We start from the raw sequence: 27,716 nt of genomic DNA on the forward strand, positions 1-27,716 counted from the left end.
CCTGAAATATGTCAACCTTAGTTAGTGTTTGAAAAACAAAATTAGATTTTAAAAAGCATTGGAAAAAGCCGTGCTGACACCATGACATCAAGGTAATGCAGAGGCCTTGGTGTCTGAGGATCACAGCGGCAGTATCTGATCCGTCACGCAACTAGGCCCGTGTAGGAAAAAATGACAGCGCTGACTTAACATTTAAAGGCAATGCTAGATTATACATGTGTAAGATGAAGCCAGAGCACCATTTCCTCTGATTAATTATTTGTAGTTAACCCAATAGAGAGCCAGTAAGGGCTCTCATTTCTTGGTTAGGGACAGGCACAGACAGGCCAAAAGCTGTTTGAGAGCCTTGAGTTTTTTTTCCATTTATTCAAACACTCCCCCTCTGACGGCTTTTCAAACTGGTTATTACATCTAACCTTCGCCCATCATTGCCTGGCTCTATCAAACAATATTAGTGACACTGGCTGTGATCCAATGCCTGTCTATATCAACTCTGGCAGCTTTAGAGCTTAGGTGAAAACAAACAGGAGGATTTTCCCCTGGGAGCTGGAGGAGTCCTGAGCGCTCAGTGCATGGTTCATGTCATGTCAAACCTCCCAGTAGACCCTAATAATATCTGGTCAAACAATAGGCTAGCCTTAAGATAGTTGTGTTGCCCTTATTGCCACTTTTTAACCTAACCACGTTGAAACCATAGATTGTATATGGTTCAAAACCCAACACACCGGCCCACACCATCCACAATTAGGCCTAATTAGACACACAGGTTATTATCATTGTGTCAACACCAGATAAGGATGGAATCAGAAAGAATCAGTGGCATTGAAGATAATACCCCATGTCAGAACAGGAGCAATCCAAGATTACATGTTTTTCACTTTGACAGAAATCAATATGGGGCACCACAGTAGTTAACATGGTAAAGCAGGTAACCTATGTACTATAATATGTAACCTATGGCCCTAGCGCAGAACCCAGGGTTCAGATCCAACCTGTGCTGCTTTGCTGTAAGCCATCTCTTCTCTCTCCCCTTTTCCTGTATTCCTTTGACTGTACTATAGAGTGCAGGTAGAAAAACTATATTTCCTAAATGAAACATAAAAGTCATCAATGTAAGTTGTTTTAAACTTACTCTAAATAAATTTAAAAAAACAAGAGCATCAAATTAAAGATTAACTTAGTTTTCCAAACTTCAAATGTCACATTTCAACAGTTGAACCCAACAAACAAAAAAAGAAAAAAAATCATCCAGAAACCAAAATATATGCAACTGAGAAGAACTGTGTCATTTAAGAATATAATTTGAAATCTGGATGAAGAAAGTTTTGTAAACATAACTGTCTTTGTGTGACTGGAACTTTATTGGTTCTAGAGGACATTACTGTGACGTCATCCCAGTGCTTTTCCATCAGCCTGAGGACAAACTAGTCTCTGTAGTGTAACAAGTGAAAGTTCATGTCTCAAAGCAAAACAAAGCAGGACAAAGGATCACATGTCACCTTGGCATGGGCCAACAAGCTTGTATTAACTTGTATAAGTGAAAATCTTAATGTATCAAGACAGCTGAGAGATGAAGCAAACTTAACATCCGTCTTTACACTATGTTACACTAAATAACACGTGATATGTCCATGGAGGATCTATGTGGTGTGTCTTTAAGTTGGTATGTCATTACAGTACAACGTCTAACAAAAACAATATGTGTTGGTTATAAAACTTAACCTTCATATTGTGTCTACAGTCAAAAAAATAAATCCTTTCAATTTGCACTGTTACCAATGTATTGTATTGTATTGTATTGCTAAAGTCAATTTGTTCTCAAGGCACGTTTTCCAGAACCGATCAAGTACTTTATCATCTCATGAAAACCAGATAAGAAAATCCAGGATCCTTAGCTTCTCATTTGGAAAGAAATCGGATCATATGCACGTCCACTTCACATTTGCTAGTTAACCAAAGCTAGCACAGGTGTGACTCAGCAAGTGTATTAACACCTTCCTCTCCCAATAGCAGCAAATGGAAAATGTCTTTGTTTTATGTTCCATAACAGGTGGAATATAAAATGTAAATTTAAGTTCCCTTAATGCTAATAGAGAGTTTGGTATTGCAGTCGACCTTGGCCTTGACTCATGAGTGCATCGTTTAGCTGAATGCTGACCGGCACTTACAAGACAGCAGAGGGTCACCCAGTGAGAGATTCCACTGTGGCCCATTTCCAAGTGAGAGCAGAGTTGGTCTGTGGTTTACACTGTGAGATTAACACTGTGCAGGCTGGGCATGTCAATCCTGGCTTGATAATGGTATAATTGACACATGTTAGGTCAATGTTACATTTGTGCAATGAGAGTCTCCTTGAAGACAGATGGGAGTATCCCAATCTCAGAGCCAAGTGGAGATCAAAAATAAAAATGACAGTGTCTGGTCAATTATTATGTACAACCTGCTGTCATGGATACACCAATTAACAGCCAAGACATGACTGAATGAGCCCTTAAGGACAGAATGGCTGCACATAATGCATAACTGATTCATTTTAATCTAAAGTACATGTGAGAACAGAAGTTGTATTTCAAGTTGAGGAAGTTGAACTTGATTTGAAGCACCCAATCTTTCAAACAAAAGAACAGACATAAGGAGACATGCCATCTTTATCTTTAGACTGTGATTTATTAGACTTTCTTTATCTTCAACCTAAATCAAGATGAGCAAACTAAGCTTATCTGCTCTTTAAGACATCATGATCACATTTCATTTTAACCTTTCACATTGTATTGGTGAATGCCAGCCTTTTCTTAGGCTTTACACAATGTACCCGACCCGTGTCATGTCTACAGCTAAAAATAGATTTAAAAAATATGCCTGTCAGTCCACAACAAGCCAAAGACTAATTATGTCTTCAAAATCAGTTTGGACAAAGGAAAAAATCACAGTAGCACGATAATAATATATGTATTTAAAATAAAAAAGGATTTACAAATATAAATCATTAACTGTAAGAGGTTGTTTACATGGCAGCAGTGTACTGGTAGAATAAGCCATGCATTCCACCTGGTTCACCTTGTACTGGTTGCTAGCTCACTGGCTGCCAAACCACTTTTTGTTGCGTAATAATGTTCAATGAGGTATGATGGCTTTCTGACTGCTGGAAACACCTCGAAACACCAGACACCTCGAGAGTGCGTCTGCCATGAATGTGTTGCCTCTACTCTCAGCTTTCACCAGCAGACAAACAGCCTGTGAGCCCGGCACATACCACAGGAAACATGATACAACAAGGCCGTATTTTAGATCAATGCAGAAATGTGAGCAAACGTGAGCTGGCTATCTGTTAGAGAACATTATTTGTGAAGGTTTCCTTGTCCATTGAAAAACACAGTAATAACACAGACTTCAGTTTGTCTTACAGCAGGTGAATAATCATGTTGGCCCAACCCTGAACTCAATGATTCGTAAACACACAAAACATGTGCACTTCTTATTCACTGCTGCATACATGCAAGCAAACATACAGACACACACACACACAAACACATACAGACACACGTATACAGACACAAACACATCAGCGCTAACGGGATGAGCTCTTGAGTGCAATGTCTCAGACATACACTATGACTGCATTTCAGCAAAGACCTAAAAAAATGATTGCATGATAATTTTTTTAAACTCCCACGTTCCTGATTTTGGAATGTTTACCACATTTTTTGGTTTATTACTCAACAGTGGCATACTGGTCAGCATAAATGTTGCTGACTCAATATTGTGCAGATTCAGTTGTTGTCACACTATGTTTACCAGGGAGATCATCTGTAACAATTAGCAGTCCATTGCATCAACAGAAGAAAAATATCCCAAACCATCTTGGTAATCAATTAATCCTAAATGCTATTTTGAGCCTCTCATATATGGAGATTGCGTGCCTTTTTGAATTGTTTTGATGTGTTTCTGCCTTACTCCAATGACAAATACATATCTCATTGTATGCTCTTTGTGCATTGTCCCTTCTCAAAAACTGAAAAAATAAAACAGCTAATATTAAATTTAATATTTTTTGGATCTGGACTTGAACATTAGTATAGACAGAATGATTATTATAGAAAATAATCTGCATATATATCGACAATGAAAGTAATCATTAGTTGAAACCTTTCCAGAGAGATGAAAGAGGAAGCACAGAGATGGATTAACTTTGCCCAAAATCCAGTGTGCTCTGTTTATCATTGCCACCGACCAGTGGCCTAAATACTTAATACCAAGGCAAACATGTTTGGACCATTTACTAATCTATTCTCTGTTTGAGATTAAAATACATTGTTCTCACCTAAAGGAGATTTCAAATCAGGCTTCGCAGGACCTTCCTTTGTCTTCTGTTTACACAATTCATATTGGTCATTGGAAAAAAAAAAAAACAGGTGGGCATAACTGTAAAGTCTGACATCAAAGTGGATTTTAAATTGAGGACCTTTAGGACACGTTAAATTATAATCCCTTTGGAAATAAATATGACAAAGATAGACGGAAGTTTTGTGAGGTCAAGTGCCTATAGCAATACTAGATACATATATTTATAATTTGAGTTATATACAGATCCCTTTATTATTTTTGTTTAAGTGTCTTATTCTTTAACATGAATTTAGGTATACTGCTCTCTTCCTGGTCTAGTTGCTGCTGTGACACGTGTAAAGGTGTTTTTGACACCTGGACAGGCCTACCTGGTTGGGGTCTCCGGCCTTGAAGACGTGACAGGACATCTCAGACTCTGGGTTGTCAGGCTGGCCCCGCAGGAGATAGGCAAAGTAGGTGAGGTCATTGCTGTTGTGGATGAAGCGAGAGATGAGCTGTGCTTTGTGTTCAAATATAAAGACTGAAGAGTTGTTGCTGTTGGAGGGCACACATCGGATGAATGGGGGGTTGAGGGCCAGCTGGACCTCTCTCGGCTGCACCACGGGGCCGCAGTCGCCTTTCTCACATTTCCTCCGGATCTCCGCCACCAGCCACGGCAGCATGGGCAGGGTGGACCGCCTGTCGAGCGAGGACCAGCCGATGTAAGTCAGGGAGAACGCCCTGTCCGACTTCGGGGGGCTGCTCTCCCTCTCATCCTGACTCTCCATGTCGACTTTCAGCTCGTTGACAGCGATGTGGGACTAAAGAATACTTTCAAAAAAGGAGGTCGATGTATCCTACCATTCCCTGCAACCAAGATCGCACTAGTTGTAGTTAGTTTGCAACAGTTTCCTTGTCCACATCCACAGTGAAAGAGCTACAACCAAGCGATTTGCTACATGCACAACAACATGTGCTCGCCCTGCCGATCAGCTGCAAAATCCATGTTATCAAAATATCTCCGATGCACAGTTTTTCCTTCTTGGATTTCAGGTAAATTAACTTATAAGGTCATGTATTTTGTACCTTGCTTCCCTGCCCTGGCGCTCCACTGTTTGCATGGGCAGTGACTCAAAAAGCTAAACAGTCCCGTACTGTACTGTACTGTCCCAACCCAGCTTGCTTGCTAAAACGTGGCTGTGGATTGCTCCTGTGTAAACACAAGTCGCTCAGAGAGATCTGATTTATTTTAACGTTGCTCCTGAGCGCATAAAGGGGGGTGCATTAATATAGACCCAGCCCTTAAATCCTATAAGCCATGACGGCGAGGTTGCATATATCTAATATACATACATTGATGCTTGTTTATCGCCTTTAGAATGCAGTCTTCCAAATGTGATCCTTTCTTCCACAACGCCTTAGAGGCGGAGCGGCTGTTGCGCGTTGACGACCCGCCCATCCAGCCCATGTGCTGGGGGAGTGGGCAGGGCACAGCGCGGTGTGAAACGTGACAGGACCAAGCTCCAACTTTCCCTTCTGTGCAGAATAACTGGAAAGCTTCTTCCATGGTAGTGTTTGGACATTTTTTGCAGCCCCCAGCAGGACCATAAATCTGTGAATTGTAACTACCTAACTGCCAGAGGTGGAAGAAGTAGCTTACTCATTAAGTTAAAGTACCAGAGTCGAGGAATACTATGTTCCAATCCAAGTAAAGGTCCTGCATTCAAAATGTTACTCAAGTAAAAAAAAGTACAAAAGCATGGGCATCAAAATATACCTAGAATACCTAACGTAAAAGTACTCTCATTATGCTATTGGCCCATTTCAGGATAATAATCTATGTTTTGATTACAATTACTGATGCATTAATGTGTTTATTAAAGCTTGTAAAGGTGCAGATAGTTGTAATGACTTTGTATGCTGGAGGGTAGCTTTTGAGTGTTACTCCGTGTGATTAAAGTCTTATTTAATTGATGTTTATACTTCACATGTTTATTCAAAATCTGCAAAGTAACTAAAAGTATTAAATACATTTAGTGGAATAAAAGTACACTATTTACCTCTGAATTCTAGTGGGGTAGAAGTGCAAAGTAGAAATAAATTAGTAAAAGTAAACTTCCTCAAAATTGTACTTAAGTACAGTACTTTAGATTAGAACATGTACTTGGCTACTTTTCAACACTGCTAACTGGTACATTAAGCACACGTTTTCAAGACCAGACTTGGCCAAATAATAATATGTTGGCAGAAGTATTTGCAGTACTCTACTTAAGCAGTTCTCAACTAAATGTTTACAAACAGTCTTGGAAAGCTGTACTCACATCTGATATCCTAAGATGTTCCCATCTACCCAATGCAATCATGTTAAGACCCCGCCTATCCCCAAAATAGTATCTGTGCCATATATAACCTCATCACTCAGGCAGGAGCCACTAGAGCTCTGCTACCCTACAGACCTCACGTCACTTTATGTGTATAGTATACACATTATAAATGTAACTGTATACCCCCAGTTGATGAAATAATATGGTTTTGCTATGAGTGTTGACATTGTATCTAATTGACTGGTTACAATGCATTGCAGCGAAATTTGAAACAAGATGGTAATCCTTTCCTATATGATTCACAGAATAGAGTAGATAACATGGAGCAAATAAGGGATGGTGGCTAATAGTCTTAATAAGTACATTTATTCTGATTAGTGAAGTTGCCAACAAATAACCATGCAATGAAGATTTACATTTAATAATAATTGTTTGCATCATTGTTGTATTGCATGAAGAGAGGACTAACCACAGAACAAAAAAAGCAAAGGTTTCCACGGTAACGAACGATAGCCATTTCAGCATTACCAAGAAAATAACACAACAAAGTAAGTTTTCATAATTTAGATGTGTAGAAAAAGCCCTGTAAAAATGTCATGTGGATGATTTCCCTCCCAAACAGAAATAGCCAACAAGTAAAACTATACAGTACATATCCACCCATCTCTAACCTCAGGTAAACAATACAGCAATGTGGCAAAGATCATTGTTTCACTATGGAAATGTAATTAAATTCTGTGTAGTCTAAAAGAACAAAACCAAACGGAAAACCATATAATTGTTAACCATTATGTAAAAAAGAAGCACACTATTCATATTGTTTGTTTGACAGGGTTTGCAGTATTATAAGTGTGTAGATATGCACTTAGTGGCAAGTGTATTAGGTACACCTAGTTAAAAATAACACTTATATTGATACAACAATCCTGCAAAGGCATCCTACATTCGCATAGGTTATATGGTATATATGTTTTTCTTCTGTTCATTTTGGAGGATGTCATTTGTGTTGCTGTTGAATTGTATTGCATCTCTCTGTATATTGCAATACAGTTTAACAGTACCTCACTTGACCAGAACAAAAAAATCATATTACAGTATATGTAGTATTACAGATTGACGTGTATTAGACTGCATTAGCATTCATTGCACATTAGTTAATTGGAGAAAGTAAACTTACGTTTTTGCAATGAAAAAAAGTGATGACAAGCATTTATTTTACTATTTTAAACAGCTAATGATAAATAACGTAGGAGCTTAAGGAATATACAAAACATTTCAAGTGCAAAGCAGACATTTGCCCTAATCCACAATATGAGACAGAAGACACACACCTGTGCCAAGCTGTTCTACCAATGGTTTCATGTAAACTGGGGTGTCATTTCAACCAGCTCCTAAGCTCCGATGCGTGCTTGCATCCATCACACAGTCTCCATAACAGCTGCCATCTCCTTGAACTGCTTGTGGAAGTTCTGCAAAGGAAAAAGAAGAATCATAAAAATCAAGCATGTAATAAATGTTACCAACAACACTAAGAATCACATCAATAAATACAGACCTGGAACTGAGGAATGGTCATTTCAAAACACTTCTGACAGATCTGCCCAGAGGGTTCAACTATTTTTAACAGAAGAGACACGTATGGGGAGTTGAGAGAGCGGCAGGTGTCGGAGCTCACTGCCATGCCGAGCTTCCACTGCATGTCCACTAACTAAAAAAAAAAACAACGTCTCATTAGCCTTCAATTAGACAAAAGTGTGTTCAGGTCACCAGTAATGTTTTGAAAATGAGATAAGGACATACCTGACCGATGCTAAGCGCTGACTCGACCTCCTGCTGAGCCCGGACTGATGCACCGTGTTCACTCCACAACCTGTGCAACACCTGAAGGGAAGCTTTGGGCCACTTACTGCTGCCTTCTTCCAGCCTCTTCACAAGGTCGTCCCCAGAGAGGTTACTCTTCCCAGCAGACCTGAAGATACAAAGGCTAACTATCACACTTTACGATAAATGTAAATATTTACGCATTATTTTGCCTTTTGTCTGGCTAATTAACGAAGATGATTGTAAAGCTACGGTACGCAATTAAGAGCCAATGACAAGGCTTGCTCTGATCTAAGGGATATTACTCATCTGTTTGCAACTTATGAAAATAAAAGCCTTGAATCCTTGAATGAATCCTTGGATCCTATTAAAACAATACACTTTAAAAGGGGCAAACAAAAATCAACATGTGGGCCTTTAAAAATAATATAAGTAATACATGATAGCTAGACACACACATTTTAACATGACATTTTAACATGCAAATTCAGAGGCAAAAAATAATAATAATTGGACAAGAGATACCTGAATGTTAACAAGAGAAATCTGATCATGTTCTGCAGAGCCTCATGGTCACATCTGACTCCAGCTCTCTGGAATTCCTGCACAGAAAAGAAAAACAACTTATGAAAGAGGAACTTGGGAAGATGGGTTACTGTAGGTTAAAAAATATGTGAAGTAAACATTGACTCACATCAGACATTTCAGCTGAGTCTACTCCTTTAGTTTGCCCTTGAAGGTAAAACAGAATATGGCGACACTGTGGATAATAGCAGATTGGTTATCAGAAGTGTAGCATGAGCTCTATGACAACCACACCACATCCTGTTCGACTTGTTCAGAGTGCAGCTCCTATTAGCAAAACACACTATATTGTAGTTAGCATCTGATTGTTCACACTGAGAGGTTTGCTCCACTACAACTTGGTTTAATTTATTGTCAATTGAGAAACCCATTCTGTGCCTGAGGTAATCAAACAAATACTAGAGGCCAACATGATGCTGAGTCAATCATTTGTATACAGCCCAATATCACAAATGTGCCTAGGCGGTATTTGTGCGACTACTGGTGCTTCTATTCTAAGCACATTTGTATTTAGTAATAATTTAAGATGATGTTGTATTCTAATTTATCTTTTTGTAGATGTATACTTGTTTGCAAACTGTAAAGGGATATAAATAATCAAAGATGCGTCATACTCACTGTTTCCGCCAACCGATCTGGAGAAAGTTTACAGATGCTGTCCACAACTTTGTTGACACCTGAAACACAGGAGCGAAGTAAGTCACTGTCACCTGAGTCTAAATATGTTAATCCTGGTGCCTCTGTCATATCTGCTTATAATGATACAATGTCTTTATTTATGATATAACAGTTAAAAATAGTAGCACATATATCCGTTATCATTTTCTTTGACTTGCTTATTACACATCTTTCTTTTCTTAGATGTTTATTATGTAAACAGACAAGAGTGTAAAATATTCAGGACAGGAAAATAGAGCAGACACCAAGGTATAATAAGGTTCAATACATAAGAATAGGAATTGTGATTTTTTAATATAGAAAAATAAAGAAAACAATTACTTTCAACAGCCAAGGCACAAAAGGTTATCATTCATGTCGTTAAATATCTTCCAATGCCAATGGCTAACATGTATGTAAGCACTTTAAAGAGATGTATTTAAGTATTAAAGTAAAGTATTTCTCAGATAAAATACAGACAATGTTTCCAGAGACAATATCATGTATTCAGATTATTCTGTTATGCTCTAAATCTCCTGTGATGTGCATAACCAGTGCATCCCATATATTCCCCATATCACCCTGAACATCAGACTGGTATTTGATTAAAAATCGAAGATGTTTGCAGCGATTCAGTGGCCTCTTTAACTAGGCTAGTAGGTCAAAAAACCAATGCAAAAAAGTAATCTATTTGTGTATGCTCAGACCACTTTTAAGCTAACGTATAAACACTTACTGTGCCACAAATATTAACCGTCTGCAGGATGATCTTATAGATATTATGCCATTTCCGAGCTTACTCGTGTGTTTTCAAAACAGATGCAGCTAATGGTATTAATGGGAAGCACGAAATTGTACCGACGACAGTCAACAGATTTGATTTAGTATAGCAAAAATAACTACCCGTTTTTGGTTAGGGTAAGGTTGGGTCAGGTTATGAATTAAGAAGTGTTTTGGGTTATGGTCCCCTGACGTTAAGGAGAACTCATAATAACATGTTTTACACTTTATACACTCTATGGGTTTACACACCTCCAGCTAGCTACATAGTTAAGCACACGCTAATGACAAAAAACAATACATTGCCTGGGTGATGTACCTCTTCTTCCCCTTTTCAGTCAAACTACAATTTACTGAAAAGATTATGATGCTACTTGAAATTAAAGACCCACCCTGAGACTCCTCTAATGCTGGCATCTCCTCTCACAGTCAGGTTGCAGGATACACCGTCGTGATAATTTTGCCACTTTAGCGACTTTCTCGCTTGGCAATTTGAGGACCTTACTGTTATTATATTGACAAGGACAGCGAGCTTTTGGCCAGAGAAAACTATTCACCATTGAAGAGGATAGAGAATGTTCTTCTTCTTTTCTGTTTCTCAATGGATCAAAATCATCGTAAAATGTGTATACCGCCACCTACTGGTGAAGTGTCAGTTCTTCTTCTAGGATTTTACTAAGACAGCAGCGCCATCGTCTGGCGGCTTCTTCTTCTTCTTCTTCTTGAAATAAATATGTATTATTATTTATTGTATTGTGTTATATACAAACATAGGCGTCATTTGCGCTGGGGACGCTGCAGACATGTCCCCACCACTTTTTAAAAGTATAACTTATACATTTTCTGAAAAACAGCGAGCACAAAGAAATGTAATAAACAAGAACATTGGTTTAGTGTCAAGATGTGCAATTTTGACATGTTGTTCGGTCTGTTTGCCTGAATTAAATGTTATCTTTTTGTTTAATGTTCTTGTCAGAGGGTACCAGAATGTGTAGTTTACATGTTAAAAGAAAAAAAAATTGAGATTATTGGCTTCTTGAATAATTTCCCAATGGCCAGACATATAATGATACTATCGTGAGGATAATTAAGACCTTGTATTTGAATGCTGACCAAGTCCTTTCTCTGGTGTACAGTCTGAATAAAGAATATGTGCTGTTGAAAGACTTTTAAACGCTTGAACTTATAAATGCAGGGCTTTCTCATTGCCAGGAAAAAAGGGTCGTTTTATTCAGATAGTAACAGAAACAGAGAAAGGACTTGGTCAGCATGCAAATACAAGGTCTTAATTAACCTCCTCCTGTATATATTATTTTTTTCTTGTGACTATTTATTCCTATATTTATTTCCACATTTATAAAAAAATTCTTGTATGTATTTATTTTTGTGTGTTTATTTATTCCTGTTAATATTTTCACATTTATTTATTTATTCCTGTTTTTATTTCAACATTTGTGTTTTTTCACATTTATTTATTCTTATATTTGTTTTATTCCTGGATTTATGCATTTATTTATTAATTAGCTTGTGTCATGTTCTGTCCTCCATACCTGTGTGCTATTGGGGGGGATAAAGGTACACATTCAATCTAAATCACATCACAGCAAGACCTTTAATTGGGCGTTCATAGTTTTGAAAACTCATTGGTGGTCCAGAGATCTATGCATTGGTTTTTCATGCAGGTGCTTGAGGTACAATAGGCTACTCAAGAGAAGGAAATAATTGTCTTCTGCTATGCTGATGTTAAATCTGGAGAAATTTTCCACACCACTTTGTCTAACAAAGTGACGCCCATGTATACAAACATATTTATATTGCAAAAATACAAAAAAAGAGATGACAATACATACAGCGACTGTATACAATAGTGGTCCACAGCCCCAACCGCTGGGAATCTCAATCACGCCCATGATCCTGGAATGGTCCACTGTTGGTTGGAGGGTGTGAGTAGTACATTCATCAATCCTTCATTTAGCCGATTAAGAAACATGACACGACTACCTAGGCTGGTAACATATTACAATTCAAAAATCAATATATGTTACTCATTTGATCTTGTCGGAAAGTACCGGGTATGGTATATTTGTTGTTTATAAAAAAGTGTGTACCCCTGCGCATTACGTGAATGCCAAGTTCCATTTCCCTGACTCGGAAGCTATTTCCAGCTGTCAGACACATTTTGGTAAATCAGTTTCAGCTAGCTCTCAGTTGAAAGGGAAATAAAAGTTAACATCACTTCGAAATGGACAGTCCACGATGGTTGCCTTTGGAGTCAAATCCAGAAGTATGTGTTGTTGTTATTTCTTCAAAATGGTGATTTGTCGTAGTCATTCATTCACAAGCATGTGAGGGCTAGCTAACTTGTGGCTAACCCTTAGAACAAAAGCTGGAGCCGGTGTGGCTTCTTTGTTAATTAAAAAATAAGTATTATTAACATTTGTATATGTCTCTTTTTATTTCAGGTCATGACAAAGGTGAGTATTTCCTTCTGATTTAATTTAACACCCCAATAATTAGCTGCAACGTGACTTTAGAGAAACAAGGCCTGACCTTACTCATCAACAATGCTACTGTTTTATACGTGATGCTCTCAGTGAAGCGTAGAAGTAAAACATGCTGCCTTTTAAAAGCTATGTTAGAAAATAGACTGCGAAGAATATGACAAAAGCTTTAACTGATTGCTAGTAGCATGCTGCAATTGCGCCCTAAACTAAAGAGAATATATTTTACGTTATCTTACGTGTTTTTCTCGAGCTTCATACACATAAACTGGTTAGTTACACTTCCTGCAGCTGTCTATGGCAATGTAGGCCTTACACCTACAGTAAATATTATGTTCCTACTTAGTAAGTAAAGTTATTGATATTGTCCTATGTTAATAACCAAACTAACTGCTGTCTATAACAATGACAAGATGTTGATTGCATCAGTCTATCAGCTGTACATGAGAAAATAGAAAAGCATCAAATAGTACATATCACATTTAAAGTTTCTAATAAAATATCTGTAATTAATCGATATAGTTTAATATAACTTTTCAATCGAGGTACCAAAGTGCATTACTTACTTAGAAGTCCCTGTACGTTAAATATGTTTAGTAAGCTGGTACAAAGCACATATTTATAAGAAAGTATTGACTATTTTTTGTTGTATCCTGTCAATCATGTGTATTCTAGACTTGTGAGATTTAGGTCATTATCAGTTGGTAATAAGGAGCCAGCTATTACATACAACTTACATTTTGAGTTGGAAGTTCGTTGTGAGACTTTGTAAGGTTACTTGTAATGTCTTTGTACTTTATGCATACACATTTACTCTCAGCGTTTGTGCAGTTTGTCAATTGCTTAGGTATGAGACCAACCTGGCAATTTGGAGATGTTTACGGATTGGATCCAGAGCTTCTCAGCATGGTGCCACGACCAGTGTGCGCGGTGCTGCTTCTCTTCCCAGTGACAGAGAAGGTACTTGTACTGTCAAATGTATTAACTGTGTGTTCATTACATGTTGTAGAGACTCATTTCCATGCTATTAAAAAACAATTCTCAACTGATATTTCTCCTCTCTCCTTCCTCTGTCCAGTATGAGGCTTTCAAGCATGAAGAGGAAGAGAAACTCAAGGGTCAGCCACAGGAAGTGTCCCCTGACGTCTACTTCATGAAGCAGACTATTGGAAACGCCTGTGGAACAATAGGATTAATTCATGCAGTGGCAAACAACCAAAAACACCTGGAGTTTGGTGAGTATTTCTTCTGTTCTCGTCATATCCAATGGTAGAGGGTGTCAAATATTTCCATGTTTACAATTTGAAAGCATCAACTCAATACGGTTGAATGATTGTAGAGTTGATTGTGTGCGAGTTAAAAATGACTGAATTGACAGGAATGATTTTCCCCAGAATATGTAGTTGCTCATCATACTTGATGGGGGGTCTTGTGATCCGTTCCCAAGAATATAGATAAAATAGAAGCCGTAGAAAGCCCTAGAAAACCTTAGAATAGTTGGGAAAGCCCTGAAATATAACTTTTTTTTTTCTTAAATTAATCTTTAGGGGTTGTAATATCAGTGTTGAAAATCACCCAGTTCAAATCCTAAAACATTTCTGCCTGCAGACAGTTTTTTTTTTATAGATTTGACTTAATGTTGTCCTCTCTCCTCAGAACCTGATTCTCCTCTTATGAAGTTTATCGTACAAACCTCTAAAATGGCCTCAGAGGAAAAGGCTGCCTTCCTGGAAAAAGACGAGGTAAGAAAAAACTGAAAATCTTTGCTTAATTATGTTGAGATTAAAGGTAGGGTAGGTAATTAACTTCAGAAACACTTTTTGTTATATTCCATGGAATGCTCTTAACATCCCGATAGCAATGAATACATTAAAAAAATTTCATCTGTGATAGCCGTGGCGCTGTAAAAAGCACGACCAATCATCTGAGCCGGCCCGTCTAAAATAACTGGATGGCCTACCTGCCCGTCAGCCTCTAGCGCACTCGAGCTGGTTTCGCCAAAATTACATACCCTCCTTTAAGCAATCAGTTAAGATTTTAGTTTTTTTGTCGACTTTTTTTTTTACAAAAGAAGAACCACAAGTATGCTCTTATTAAATATTTCCCCATTATTTTTAGTCAATCACAGGATGAATAAAAACAGTTTCGACCTCAAACAATTATCAATGTCACAGCAACTTATACAGTACCTTTTTATAGAAAATCCTCATTTTGAGTCCTAACAACATGGACACTCTTTGTAACTATTTTCCTGGTAACTGTAGCATTCTACATTGTATGTAACTGCTCTCTATCTGTCACTTGTAACATCATAATACTGGCCTTGTGTACATGAACATTTAGATTATCCTAAACATGTAGGTACAATTACCATGAAGTACAAAACAAACTGCAAATCATTGGCTTTATCCCTACTTTGTTTCAGAGTATACGTGTGACACATGAATCCAGTGCGCAGGAGGGACAGACTGAGGTTTGTATTGCGTTTTTAAATGTTCTGTGTATGCTTCTGGCACAAATACCACCAATTGTTCTGTCTTTCATCTCAAAGAATGTGTAACTTAAACATACTCTGTTTTTATTTTGTTGTCTGCTTTAGGCCCCAAGTGTAGATGAGAAAGTGAATCTGCATTTTATAGCTTTTGTGAATGTTGGGGGACAGTTATATGAACTGGGTGAGTTACCAACTGAAGTGTGCTTGTACGTCCACAATATTGCATTGCATTTGTGTCATTGTAGATAGTGATGACTTTTATATACACATTTCAGGCCAACTTCCTGGTAAACTGTTTTCTTTTTTAACCTAGATGGCCGCAAGCCTTTCCCTATTGTCCACGGCAAAACTTCCGAAGGCACTTTACTCGAGGTAAGACCCCACATAATAAAACAGACGATTGCTATAAAAAACATTTCTGAAGTTGAGTTCTAAGTCATCATTTCCTGATGTGTTCAATTGCACCGCAGGATGCTGTAGAGGTTTGTAAGGTCTTCATGGCTCGCGACCCTCAGGAGGTTCGTTTCACCATCATTGCCCTCTCCAAAGATTCATATTGAGGAAACTCCTTTGTGATCCCAGAGAAAGAAGAAAATATGACTGCCAAACATTCTCAAGTGCTCGCTCAATTGGAGAGTTAGATTTTTCTTTCATTATTTTTCATTTTTGTGGCAAAGGTAAGAAAAAGGTCAGGGATATCATTTAAACTAATAACATCTTGTTATGCATCACTTGTTAAGGAAATCAGAGTGCTCCTGTGAAAACGAAAGTATTTCTTGTTGAGATCAAACTCTTCCAGATCCACACTGCTGAAACATTGTGAGAGCTGTAATACAGATATCAACTGTACTACCCTGACACTGCACTACATTTTGTTTACATGGCGTCTTTGACTTTCAATTAAGAAAGATATATTTCACAAGATTTCCACATGTGAGGGAGCACAACTTAACTTTTTTACCCTGGGTTCAATGGTTCATACTGTATGGAATGATTTGTTTAAGATGATGTGTCTAACACATGGTCAAAACCGGCTGCAGAAATATGTTTGGCAAGGCTTTAATTTCAGTCATAGCTTTAAAAAAAGATAGGCCTATTACAGCAATGTTATAAAAAGCAGAAAAATATAAGTCTTCTGGAAGAAAGGCTGAAATATGAAATTTGATTGTACATTAGTGGGGAAGGTGCCCACATTTTTGTAATATGAATTACAAATTCTGTCAAATAAAAGGCAAATTTACTACACATTTCTCTTGTTGATCTTTTCTGTAGCACAAACATGTTAGAAAGTTAATTTATGTATCTGTTTATCATTGTATGATTTAGTATTTGATGGGTTTATTGTCAAATGTAAATAACTTGATTAGGCCTGCTGAAAATATGTATCTTTTTTTATTAGCACACTACAATAGGAAAATAAAATATTAAAAATGTTATCAGGCCTCTACACTGAAAATACAAAAGCTATTTCTTTGAATCCAAAGTAACCTCTACTTACAAAGTAGTCACTCTACTACTGAATTAATTCAATGGAAAATAGTCAAAATACTCCATTACAATTCTTAAACTTAAAAAATCATCAAAGTACTCATTCTGTTATATTAATATATTTGGATTAACATGGATTTTAATGTCACTGGTCAAGATTGATCATATTTTAAAAACGTTATATTGTTGGGTATTTTAATCTATGACACTGCATTTTTATGTGGTAATGTAATTTGATCATAGTATTGTGATTTATTTTTATGTAAAGTAACTATAGCTGTCAAAGAAACCTGCAAGTTATAAGTTCCACTCGTGTTCAAAATACGTTAATGTACCTTGCTAATATTACTTGCACCAAGTCAGTGCTGATTTCCTGCCCTGCATGTCGCCATGATGGCCGCTGGGGGGCGCTGCAGGAAAAGGATTTGCAGATCTCCCGCAAGTGGAAAAGTTTACTCAAACTTTTAACTTTTGCTTTAACATTTGATACTAAGCAGCCCAACAACTTCGAATGGACACGGCTTTTACTTATTAAGCTGTAATATGAGAATATATTGTAGCTGGATATGAATTGGTGTAGAGTTTCACTATACTTACAGTAGTGGAAACCTGGGATCAAAACAACCTCCGAGGGAGAGGGAAATATCAGCCAATTTCTGTTCACCTGGAACTTGAAGCCTCTCAAAGGACCCGTGGGTGGTCCTCAGACCTCACTTTGGAAACCCTCCTGCCTCAGCCTCATGCAGTTTGAACTCCATGAGAAGATAACATCTCCTGTCTATGAGGAGAGCCAGGGTTGGATTGTAAGGGAGGCTTGGTCGCTGAAAAGGTGGAGTAAATAGTGTGTGAAAATACCAAAACAAGCTATCCACAGGTGTGTCGGATGAAAGAACAGGTAAGCAGGCTGATGCTAAGGGAGTGTGTCCCTGTTACACCTTGCATTCATAAAGTAATAACCTGCTGGAAATGAACAAAAGGAGGCATATTTAATGACTGAGTAGTTTGATTTTCAAGTTTATCTGTGATGCTCTACATTCCTTGAATAGTTTAGAGTGCCTTCATTGTATCTGCTTTGTTTGGACCGGCCCACATTTGATGTCACTGGACCTTAAATGCGGACATCTACACACACAGATTTGTCCCTTCGGTGAAGCTCGGATAATACGGTTTTGTGATGGAGTGGCGCGAGCAGTCCGAGGTCAGCTGCGACGAGGCGTACTTGGAGGCACAGAGATGGATTGAGGTGAGTCAAAAAACATTACAAGAAACATTTTTCTTTAAAACTACTGACAGGACGCAAGTTATAATCAAAGATAAAGGTTACATCGAATTGGTAAATGCTTGTGATCACCATATGGCAAAACAGGAAAGTGTTATTTTGTGTGATTTCTTTTTCCTCATTCAGCTAATATAAACCTGGCAAAAGACTATAAAGTTGAAAACCTTTTACAAAAACACTTCTCATCACAGTCAATGACAGGAGGTAAGCAATAACCATAGCCAAGGTTAAATCTAATTGCTAAATGCTTGTGATCACAGGAAAGTGGTATTTTTGTGTGATTACTTTTTCCTCACTGTAAGACCAACAAAAGACTATAAAGTTGTAAACCTTTTACAAAACACTTTTATTCAGAGGCACTGACTGGGTAAGCACTAATCATAGAGAAGGTTAAATCTAATTAGTATAAGCTATATGGCAAAACTGGAAAGTGGTATTTTTGTGTGAATTATTTCTTATATTAGCTACTATAAGACTGACATGAGCCTAATTAAATATCAATAATATATAATTATAATAATAATAATATATATATAATAATTATTATAATAATAATTATAATTATAATAATTATAATAATTATAATTATCATCAATTGACATCAATGGACATCTAATGTACCCTAAATTGTAGAATGACTCCATTAAAGGTGTAAAGCTGAGGGTTTTGTCTAATACATTCTTGATTTATGTTGTTTTGGTGTAATCTAGTGGCTTACCCCTAAGTCTCAGATATTAAACTGGACCAACAGATGAATAATGTTACACCTGGTTATAGTCTCAAGTAACTGATGATCAAGTCTATTGTTCCTGTCTTTGGGAATAATGTAGCTGTACTTTCCTCCAAACATTAGTTATTCTCTTGAGAATACAGGTATGGATTTGAATGTATTCATCATTGTTGTTTACTCGCTGCTTGTCCTGCTGTTTTTATTAGATGTTCCCAGGGTTTCTTTGAGGCTACAGTTCTGAAACATGTCGTGGGAAAATTGGCAGAGCAATTAAGAAAAGAGGATCTGTGAATGATCACTAACTCTCAGGTGATCACAGGAAAGTGGTATTTTTGTGTGATTACTTTTTCCTCACTGTAAGACCAACAAAAGACTATAAAGTTGTAAACCTTTTACAAAACACTTTTATTCAGAGGCACTGACTGGGTAAGCACTAATCATAGAGAAGGTTAAATCTAATTAGTATAAGCTATATGGCAAAACTGGAAAGTGGTATTTTTGTGTGAATTATTTCTTATATTAGCTACTATAAGACTGACATGAGCCTAATTAAATATCAATAATATATAATTATAATAATAATAATATATATATAATAATTATTATAATAATAATTATAATTATAATAATTATAATAATTATAATTATCATCAATTGACATCAATGGACATCTAATGTACCCTAAATTGTAGAATGACTCCATTAAAGGTGTAAAGCTGAGGGTTTTGTCTAATACATTCTTGATTTATGTTGTTTTGGTGTAATCTAGTGGCTTACCCCTAAGTCTCAGATATTAAACTGGACCAACAGATGAATAATGTTACACCTGGTTATAGTCTCAAGTAACTGATGATCAAGTCTATTGTTCCTGTCTTTGGGAATAATGTAGCTGTACTTTCCTCCAAACATTAGTTATTCTCTTGAGAATACAGGTATGGATTTGAATGTATTCATCATTGTTGTTTACTCGCTGCTTGTCCTGCTGTTTTTATTAGATGTTCCCAGGGTTTCTTTGAGGCTACAGTTCTGAAACATGTCGTGGGAAAATTGGCAGAGCAATTAAGAAAAGAGGATCTGTGAATGATCACTAACTCTCAGCTATTTTACCACACCTCCTTTAAGCACAGTTCAAGCCTGGATAATAAAGGGCAAGATGTTCCACCTTTTTAATGACACGCTATTTATAAGTAATATTCTTAGCCTATACTGTATATTATTGGAAATTGCTATTACAAGTATTGATGATTCAAAAACAAAAAAAGCAGTCACACAGTTTGTCTCTTGTGATAAAAATATGAAAATGTATGAAAAATGCATAAAATATAAAATAAAGGTTTTAAAAGATTTTCCTCATAATATACCGTTTTTTTAAATTGCAAAACAGCTACCAACTAAAAATAACTATCCACCAGCACTATCAAAAACAGTCTCTTTTAATTTCCAAAATGTCAACTTATTTAAAGTTTCCATTCAACCATCAGCCAGACTCTCGTTCTTTCTTTTTGTTTTTACAAGCGAGTTTAATTATGTTTCCTCATCTCGCAAATTCTCTTCTCAGCAGGGTGGCTTGGAGCTGCTGCACGGTTTTAACTAAACAAATATTGTTCTAATTTCATGAAGGGGTGAATCTAAATTCTTCTGATGTGACATCAGTGTCTCTCACACTTGCACACTGGCCCATTGTTGTGGCTTACCTCGTGCAGGGCGGTGGGCGGGGGGGCATGATATCAGGCAGGGACAGGAAGATTAGGGTTAGGGTTAGCAGGAAGCTGAACGAGTTGAATAGGTAAAGGTGCAGCACAGAAATGATATTCTTCTGGGGTACAGGCCATGGGACGAGTATACTAACAGTATAGGTATGTGAGGTTTTGGCGGGGACCAAGTTATTTTAGGGGGCGAGCACTTTCCCCTCAAAGACAACGTTTTGTGGGTATTGGAATCTGCCTCTGAATGATTAACAAGCTGCTTGGCTTCATAGCACTTTAAACAGAGGCATGTGTGCGTGGCGAGGTTGGTGGTATTGTTAAAAACTAGACTAAATGGTCTGGAGCTTGTCACATGGACACATTCCTGCATTAGCTGCCATGGCTGTGAGCATAGCACCCTCAGAGCTGGCCAGCTGTCAGCACAGGGCAGCGAGCACTACAACCACAGAGCCCGCTAGAATAATGGAGACCCTTGTTAATTGAATAGAAAGGCAGTAAGTGTGACTGTCGTGACAATCAAGAACAAGAGTTTATGCAACCTACAGGTCGAAAGATCATGAGTACTGTATGACCTACTGTACACACAGACACAGTATCTTGTTAATTTAATCAGAGCTCAGTTTTAGTGCTTTTCATGGTTCCCTGATGGTGTTTAAGCATGTTGAATTTCTTTTTTTAATAAATCACTAAGGTACTGCAACAGTGTGAGGCCCATTATGCCGGTTTTCCTTTGTTTAGATTGTTATGGCCAAGAATTTATTTCCTCAAAGCCACTTTGAAAGGTGTGGCTGGTTGAAAAGGCTGTATTGTGTTTCGTACATCCTCTAGAATAAAAGCAGCCAATCAAAGGTAACACAATCCTGTGGATTTCTTGAGGTGTGTTACTTATCCGGTTGAAGTCTTGTAACACTGAAACTATTTCAAGCTTCCTTGTGGTTTTGATATACGTTGAATTCAGGACTTCAATCAAGAGTTAGTTTCATTATCAATCAATTTGCTGATTATTTTCTCAGTATTTATTCATTGTTTTTGGCCACAAATAGTTGAAAATGCCCATTCAAATAACTCAGAGCTCCTGGTGTTTATTTTCTCTCATCAATGATCCAAAACTCAATAATATACTCAATTTGCAATAAAATGAAACAGAGGAATTTGGCAAACCTCCATGTTTGATAAACTGGAACCAGTCAAATGTTCCACCTTAATTGAATTGTTTTTCATTTGTTTTTCCAGCTCATCCATCCACTATTTTATTGTGGTCCAGCTGCCAACACATGCCTTCCGTGACATGTGTTGCTGTGTTGTCTTCAATACCAGATCATTAGTCATCTCACTGTAGCGCCATTTTGGGTTTTTATCTATATTGATTGTGAGCAATTAGTAACTGGGTCACATGCATTCAGATGCACTCATGTGAAGCAGGACCTCACACAAGAAGCCATTCATTTGCTGTTGCATGTTAATATAGGTCCATTATTCGGATATGTTGATGGTGTTGATATTGATGGCTTCTACATCGGTATATTTTTGTCTGATTGGTGAAATAATTGGAAAACATGCCAATTGTCCTCTGATGGCACATGTCCCTGTCCTTTGTATAAGAATTGTTGGAACAATTAGTGGAGCAGGAGGGGGGTGGGCTGCATCCACACAAACCTTGAATACTGATTTGCTTCAATGCCCGGCATGAATAAACAATAGCTGTGGTCACGGACCCAGAGACTCCTCAATCCCTCTGATTATTTGGGTTTTACTGCAGTCAAAAGACACATTGTGTTTCACACATGTGTCAAAACACTTTTAAGAGCCCGTTTTGCATTCCGAGGTTCACATTTCTGTGTTTTAACATCAGGAATAAAAGTCGTTACAAGGCTCAGTTCTTCAACACATTCAGCAGCACATTCTTGAGGGTGGGTTTGTAGGAGGGCAAGCTGTTTTTGAAATCTCTCCTCCTGCCTTAAATCTCCCCTGTTAAATCAGAGCAGCAGTATGTTGTTGCAGATTAGAGTGGTTATCCAACAGGAGAGAGAGGGCACAGCAGGCTGGATCTGAAGTGAGTTAATACCTCTAATGATGACGATAGAGAGGAGGAAAATATTCTGTTACAGCCAGCTTAGTGCAAGCTTCAATAGGGTTGGGTCCCACCTTCTACACAAGGATTAGGAGATAATATCTTAATTATCATGTTTATTATGTTCCTTCTTCTTATCAAACACCTCAATGCACCACTGAAAGAATGCATCTAAATGATTGTGGTGTTTCCACCTGTATTGTTTGTTTGCATACTTGAATTCCAGCTGATGGCCCAGCATACATAGAACAGCAGGGGTCAGGATTTCATATGCCAACTGCGGAGCATGACTGATTATACACTGTGCTGTGAAGTTTGTTCCCTCTGTGTGATGATGTGTGTGGGGGCTGGTTTGCATTTCTGCCAGTGTGTTACTGTTTAGTGTTGTCAGTGTCTAGTTATCATTGTATTTTTGTCAATGGATGATAAGTAGGCCAAGATCTCTGTATGTGTTCTCAACTAAACTTCTAGCAGTGGCTTCATCACAAACAGAAAGACTTCAGAATGAAACGGTTTTAATTCATCTATTACAGCATGGTCTCATTTCCTTTTTAATGGAAGGTTCTGGAAGGTTACCCAGGGTGTGGTCTTAGGTGTAACACAAGTATTTTATAAAAATAATAACAGTGTCCTCCAGGCAGTCTTTCTAATTGCTCCGGTGTCTCCTGTTTTCCACGAAAGAATGGCTTGTACTGAGCCATGCCAGTAATCGTCCCAGCTTTTGTCCCTCTCTCTTAAAAGAAAAAGAAACAACCGACCAATTTGGTTAGTAAGACCAGTTGGACTTGTTTTTGCCTTGTGCGTGAGTGTGTGTGTGTGTGGTGTTTGTTTGGTGTGTGTGCACTTTGGTTTATGGCAGGTGTCTCACTTATCTCACTGTATGTTTACAGTGGATTATGTGTGCTCATCTGCCCTTTTGGAGAAAGTCAACTAATTAAATTACATGCAGACTTAAAATCAAACGCATTGCAGTAAGTAAGGTCAGTGTTTTCATATTTCATAACATACTCTCAGTTTCCAGTTTATTAGGTTCATTTAGATACAATTATTGCTGTCTAAAGCAACAGTCCTGCAACAAATCCTATCTTTATGAAGGTTATAATATTCAAGCTTTTTTTTATTCAACTTTGTGAGGAAGTAGTGTGTGGTGATGTACGACATTGTAATGAATTGCAATTTAAAAGCAAGACAAACTTCAGCTTCCAATAATTGTATTTTTGTTCATTTATTCACACATCTTCCCCACAGAAACAGTCCCAGTTTGTTTATTTGACGAGCAGAATATATAAATAAACTAGTGTTAGTGAAATATGTTAGAAAGTAAGACCATGGGCCAAATAACATTTGATTAGTGTTTGGTATAGGAACAGATCCAAGATGGGGCCAGAGCATTTTTGCTTTTTTTTTCTCAAAAGGAACTGATCTTAAATGCAACATTTCAATGCATCCAAGTAGGATTGCAAAAAGCTATTCACTTTTTCTAAAATAATAAATATCCATGATTGTGCAGAATTGCTGGAAGTAAACATTCTAATGTTTTCTGAAGTAATGGTTTTGGTTGGATTGAGTGGCTTTAAGATGTTGATGATGGAAACATTCCAACAAAAACAGAACAGGAAGCTCTTTAAGGAGTGGCCATTATGAATTTGATATCCTAAAACAGAGATGACGTTTCACACCAAAACTTAGAAAACAATAGTTATATTGCCCTCAGGAGAATATAGATATGCTGATATTCAAGGCAAAAATGTGTAGTACAAAACAAATACTGCACTAACAGCATGTGTTTAAGTGAGGCTGGACGTCATGCATGCATAATGACTCTTGGTGTTCCCACAATGGTGGTTTGAGATCATGGGAAAGGCATGAGGCTCTAACGCAGCGCTGTGTTCCTCCAGCGCTCCAGATGCTCCCAGAGCCTTGCGGCTTGGGCAGCCTGGCTCCAGCTCAGTTTTAGCACAGCCCTCCCGTTTACCAGCAGCTTTTAACATTAAAGTGAGAAGAACAGAGCCACTGGAGAGCCCAGAGGAATACCTGCACAACTGTACTCAACTCTGTCCCAGAGACACTGTAGGAACTCTGGAGGAAATACCTCTGACTTCCTCTGCTACTGTTCTCAACATCCTACCTTTCTTCTCCAACCTCCCCACCACACACACACACACACACACACACACACACACACACACACACACACACACACACACACACACACACACACACACACACACACACACACACACACACACACACACACACACACACACACACACACACACACACACACACACACACACACACACACACACACACACACACACACACACACACACACACACACACTAACCCCCGCCTCCTCTCCTCACCCAGCCCTTCTTGCTATTTTGCTCACTGTTTTTGTATCCATTTTTCCAGGCAGTAACCAAGAAAACACTTGGGAGCGACGACTTCCGATCAGCGTTGGAGAATGGAGTTCTGCTGTGTGAGTAAGTACACTGCTTTTCCCAGGCACCTCTCTTAAGCCACTCATTCAGATGGAAGCCTTCTGCTCCCCTCCAGGTCTGCACTCCAACATAAGTGTTACTGATATTTCCCAGGCGGACCCCCTGCAGGGTCACTGTTTGTTTGTCAGCCACATAAAGTGAGCCAGTGTTTCCAGACAGCACAATAGAGGATGTATTGTGGAGTTATTTCAATGTTTCCAGTGTTAGATCCGCCCTCTGTGGTTTTATTTGGGGATGTGAATTGTGATCTATTTCAGGAAGTTGTGTCGCCCGTCTGACAGATGTTACAGATCTGTGGACGGGCAGAGTGCCATCCTTTACTTTAATAAGAGCTATGAGAAGCGGTGTAGAGAACGGAAAGCCTCCAGCTGAAACCACATCGGAAAGCAAGGGCACCCTGCTTTCTCATTAGTCAGATGCATCAAGAGTTTTGACGAGTTGAGGAACAAAATTAATTCTCCACAGAATTAGCTTTTGCATTGATTCATCAACTGCTCTTCTAAGATGTGCATTGACTTGTGGAGATGTGGCTTCTCTCAGATCAGGGATGTGTTAGTCTGTGTGTGTTAGGGTTTGCATCATGTCCCTTTTTACATGTGTATGTGAGCAGCATGGACACAGTGATGTGATGTGCACGAATCAGCAAGAAGCTGTAATTACCAGCAGCCCATGCAGAATCTTCCAAACCTCTATTGGCATCGTCTCAAAGAAGAAGCCCCTCGTTCTGCTGATTTGAGCCTGACTCCACTGTTTGCTCACTCTCAGGGAACAACAGAGACACTTTCATTCTGGGAGCTGTCCATGTTTTCTCAGCGTGAGGAAGAGGAAGACAAGAAGCTCAGCCTCCATTCCCATTGTTTTCTGGTTATCACAACTGCTTGGAAGGGAATGTTCGGTGTGGGTCTCACACATGATTACATCCTACTTAGATTACATTGTGTGTTATCTGATCAAATAGTACAGCTTTCTATTGTTTCACTGCTAAATGACTGACTTTAAAACAAATTCCTTTAGCATTCTTTCTTTACATCTTTTGTCAACCTAATCAAAGTACTACCCCCAGTGCTGAGAGAGCCGAGGAAGCACCTGCAAAAAATATCCACGTTCACAAGTTTTTACTTTCTTCCATTAAACAAAAGGGCGAGATTTGCACTTTTTAACATGCAGATTAAGATTTTACATGTGACTTTTTCAAGCGTGTTGCACAGATTAAACTACTACAACAGTGTATGAATGAGTTTGTATTATCTTGACCAATTACGTCATTAAATGTTGTTGTAATCTACGATAACAATCAAATAAAACTCAGCAAAGAGCCCTTCTGCATATGAGCGCATACATTTTGAGGATTAGAATTTCACGGATAAATTGGTAAATCCACAACTAACTTGTTAATTGATTCATAATTGTATCAACATCTCAAGCAAAAATTGCAAACTTCACATAATTTCAGTTTCTCAAGTGGAAGATTTCCCTGCTTTTTCTTGTCTTACTTAAAGTAATTAGAATATCTTTAGGATTGGACAGGCCTTGTTGACTTTTCTGGTGTTGTGTGTAGAATTTCCTTTTTTTGGGTATCATTTAGATTTAAGAAACCCTTTCCAAACCCTTTGAGTAACACCAAATATGCATGTATCAAAAGCACCATTTCAGTTTTTTTCTGAGCTGTACGTGGTGGTTGCTGGTTTTGTTTGGGGTTGTCCCAGTAGGAGAGGGTATGTTTACAGCGCAGAGGACCCATGTTGTGTTTACACCGCGGTGCAGCACTGGTCATTTATTAAACTAAAGCCAGGTGGCCCCCATCAAACAAAGTCGTAAACACACAACACAGAGACTTTGCAACACTTTTTTGTTCATTCCTTGTTATTTAAACTAGCCCAGCCAATGACCAAGTCCTTTCACTTACCCTCTTCCTTTGCCTCTTGTCTCTTTCTTCTGCTCGCAGTTTGATCAACAACATCAAGCCTGGAATCATCAAGAGAGTTAACAGGCTGCCTACACCTATAGCTGGACTGGTAAGTCTTTCTATTCATCTTAAATGTCACGCATGAACATTTTAAAATATATCTTAACTCATAGCCTCACCAGCTCATTCTAGTTTTGTTTCAACAAGGTAACGGCTCCTGTTATTACTGTTGTAGCAACTAACGTCTTTTGTAGAGAGTATATTCTGAGATGTAAGGACACAGTGTGAGGTGAAGCTTCAGCAGTTAAGCTGGTGACAGGTCTGAAGCACGGCTGCCAGTGAGAGGGAGGTGTTTGGCTCAGTGACTTGTCGCTCCTCATATCCATCCACACTAATAAGTTCAGTGAAAGTGGAGATGCTTGAAAGGCCACTGGCCGCATATGACTGCACCTTAAATATGATGTCTGCCATGCTTGAGGCTGCTTTCAGTCAAAGTCCTTGAAGACAAAAAGTCTTTGTGCCGGTATGATAATTAGGTTTTTGATTG

General features: G+C 38.2%; 4 protein-coding genes across 19 annotated transcripts in view; 2 read left to right on the plus strand and 2 right to left on the minus strand.

The window, feature by feature from the left end:
* tbc1d4 (TBC1 domain family, member 4) overlaps positions 1–6,169 on the minus strand; it is a 28,120-nt gene extending 21,951 nt beyond the window's left edge. Inside the window, exons 1-2 of one of the 3 annotated variants that reach the window (XM_079664589.1) lie at positions 5,677–6,169; positions 4,713–5,190 (exon numbers count right to left, since the gene is read on the minus strand). In XM_079664589.1, coding sequence (XP_079520715.1) covers positions 4,713–5,111 — 399 coding nt within the window. In that variant the 5' untranslated portion in view covers positions 5,112–5,190; positions 5,677–6,169. Of the gene's footprint in view, positions 1–4,712 lie in introns of all 3 variants that reach the window. The other 2 variants (XM_079664588.1, XM_079664590.1) reach the window with 2 other exon arrangements.
* Positions 6,170–6,997: 828 nt separating this feature from the next.
* On the minus strand, positions 6,998–11,100 carry commd6 (COMM domain containing 6). The gene is made up of 7 exons (XM_079665909.1): positions 10,883–11,100; positions 9,672–9,730; positions 9,163–9,228; positions 8,994–9,070; positions 8,448–8,616; positions 8,203–8,355; positions 6,998–8,116 (listed from the first exon to the last, which is right to left on the minus strand). The coding sequence occupies exons 1-7, from the start codon at positions 10,905–10,907 to the stop codon at positions 8,066–8,068; spliced, it is 600 nt and encodes a 199-aa protein (XP_079522035.1). The 5' UTR covers positions 10,908–11,100; the 3' UTR covers positions 6,998–8,065.
* A 1,858-nt stretch (positions 11,101–12,958) lies between these two features.
* uchl3 (ubiquitin carboxyl-terminal esterase L3 (ubiquitin thiolesterase)) lies at positions 12,959–16,730 on the plus strand. Its single transcript, XM_079662954.1, has 8 exons — positions 12,959–12,964; positions 13,823–13,951; positions 14,070–14,226; positions 14,648–14,733; positions 15,417–15,464; positions 15,591–15,666; positions 15,799–15,857; positions 15,956–16,730. Exons 2-8 carry the CDS (start codon positions 13,841–13,843, stop codon positions 16,043–16,045), a joined length of 627 nt encoding a protein of 208 aa, XP_079519080.1. The 5' UTR covers positions 12,959–12,964; positions 13,823–13,840; the 3' UTR covers positions 16,046–16,730.
* A 697-nt stretch (positions 16,731–17,427) lies between these two features.
* lmo7a (LIM domain 7a) overlaps positions 17,428–27,716 on the plus strand; it is a 48,812-nt gene continuing 38,523 nt past the window's right edge. For 5 of the 14 annotated variants that reach the window (XM_079665452.1, XM_079665461.1, XM_079665464.1 and 2 more), the window contains exons 1-4: positions 17,432–17,868; positions 18,108–18,216; positions 25,175–25,245; positions 27,209–27,278. In XM_079665452.1, coding sequence (XP_079521578.1) covers positions 18,148–18,216; positions 25,175–25,245; positions 27,209–27,278 — 210 coding nt within the window. In that variant the 5' untranslated portion in view covers positions 17,432–17,868; positions 18,108–18,147. Of the gene's footprint in view, positions 17,869–18,107; positions 18,217–25,174; positions 25,246–27,208; positions 27,279–27,716 lie in introns of those variants that run through there. The other 9 variants (XM_079665460.1, XM_079665463.1, XM_079665453.1 and 6 more) reach the window with 7 other exon arrangements.

This window comes from Notothenia rossii, assembly GCF_949606895.1.
Source record: "Notothenia rossii genome assembly, chromosome: 2".
NCBI lineage: Eukaryota > Metazoa > Chordata > Actinopteri > Perciformes > Nototheniidae > Notothenia > Notothenia rossii.

What these genes read in the sequence shown, in the direction of transcription:
- commd6 (XM_079665909.1), bottom strand. Translation starts at nt 10,907, where the DNA reads ATGCCAGCATTAGAGGAGTCTCAGG. An exon ending in CAGATCGGTTGGCGGAAACA is followed by an intron (nt 9,229 to 9,671) that starts GTGAGTATGACG and finishes TATTATCCACAG; the next exon opens with TGTCGCCATATTCTGTTTTA. An exon ending in TTTCTCTTGTTAACATTCAG is followed by an intron (nt 8,617 to 8,993) that starts GTATCTCTTGTC and finishes TTGTATCTTCAG; the next exon opens with GTCTGCTGGGAAGAGTAACC.
- uchl3 (XM_079662954.1), top strand. Translation starts at nt 13,841, where the DNA reads ATGAGACCAACCTGGCAATTTGGAGATGTTTACGGATTGGATCCAGAG. An exon ending in CGCAGGAGGGACAGACTGAG is followed by an intron (nt 15,465 to 15,590) that starts GTTTGTATTGCG and finishes TGTCTGCTTTAG; the next exon opens with GCCCCAAGTGTAGATGAGAA. An exon ending in CCGAAGGCACTTTACTCGAG is followed by an intron (nt 15,858 to 15,955) that starts GTAAGACCCCAC and finishes ATTGCACCGCAG; the next exon opens with GATGCTGTAGAGGTTTGTAA.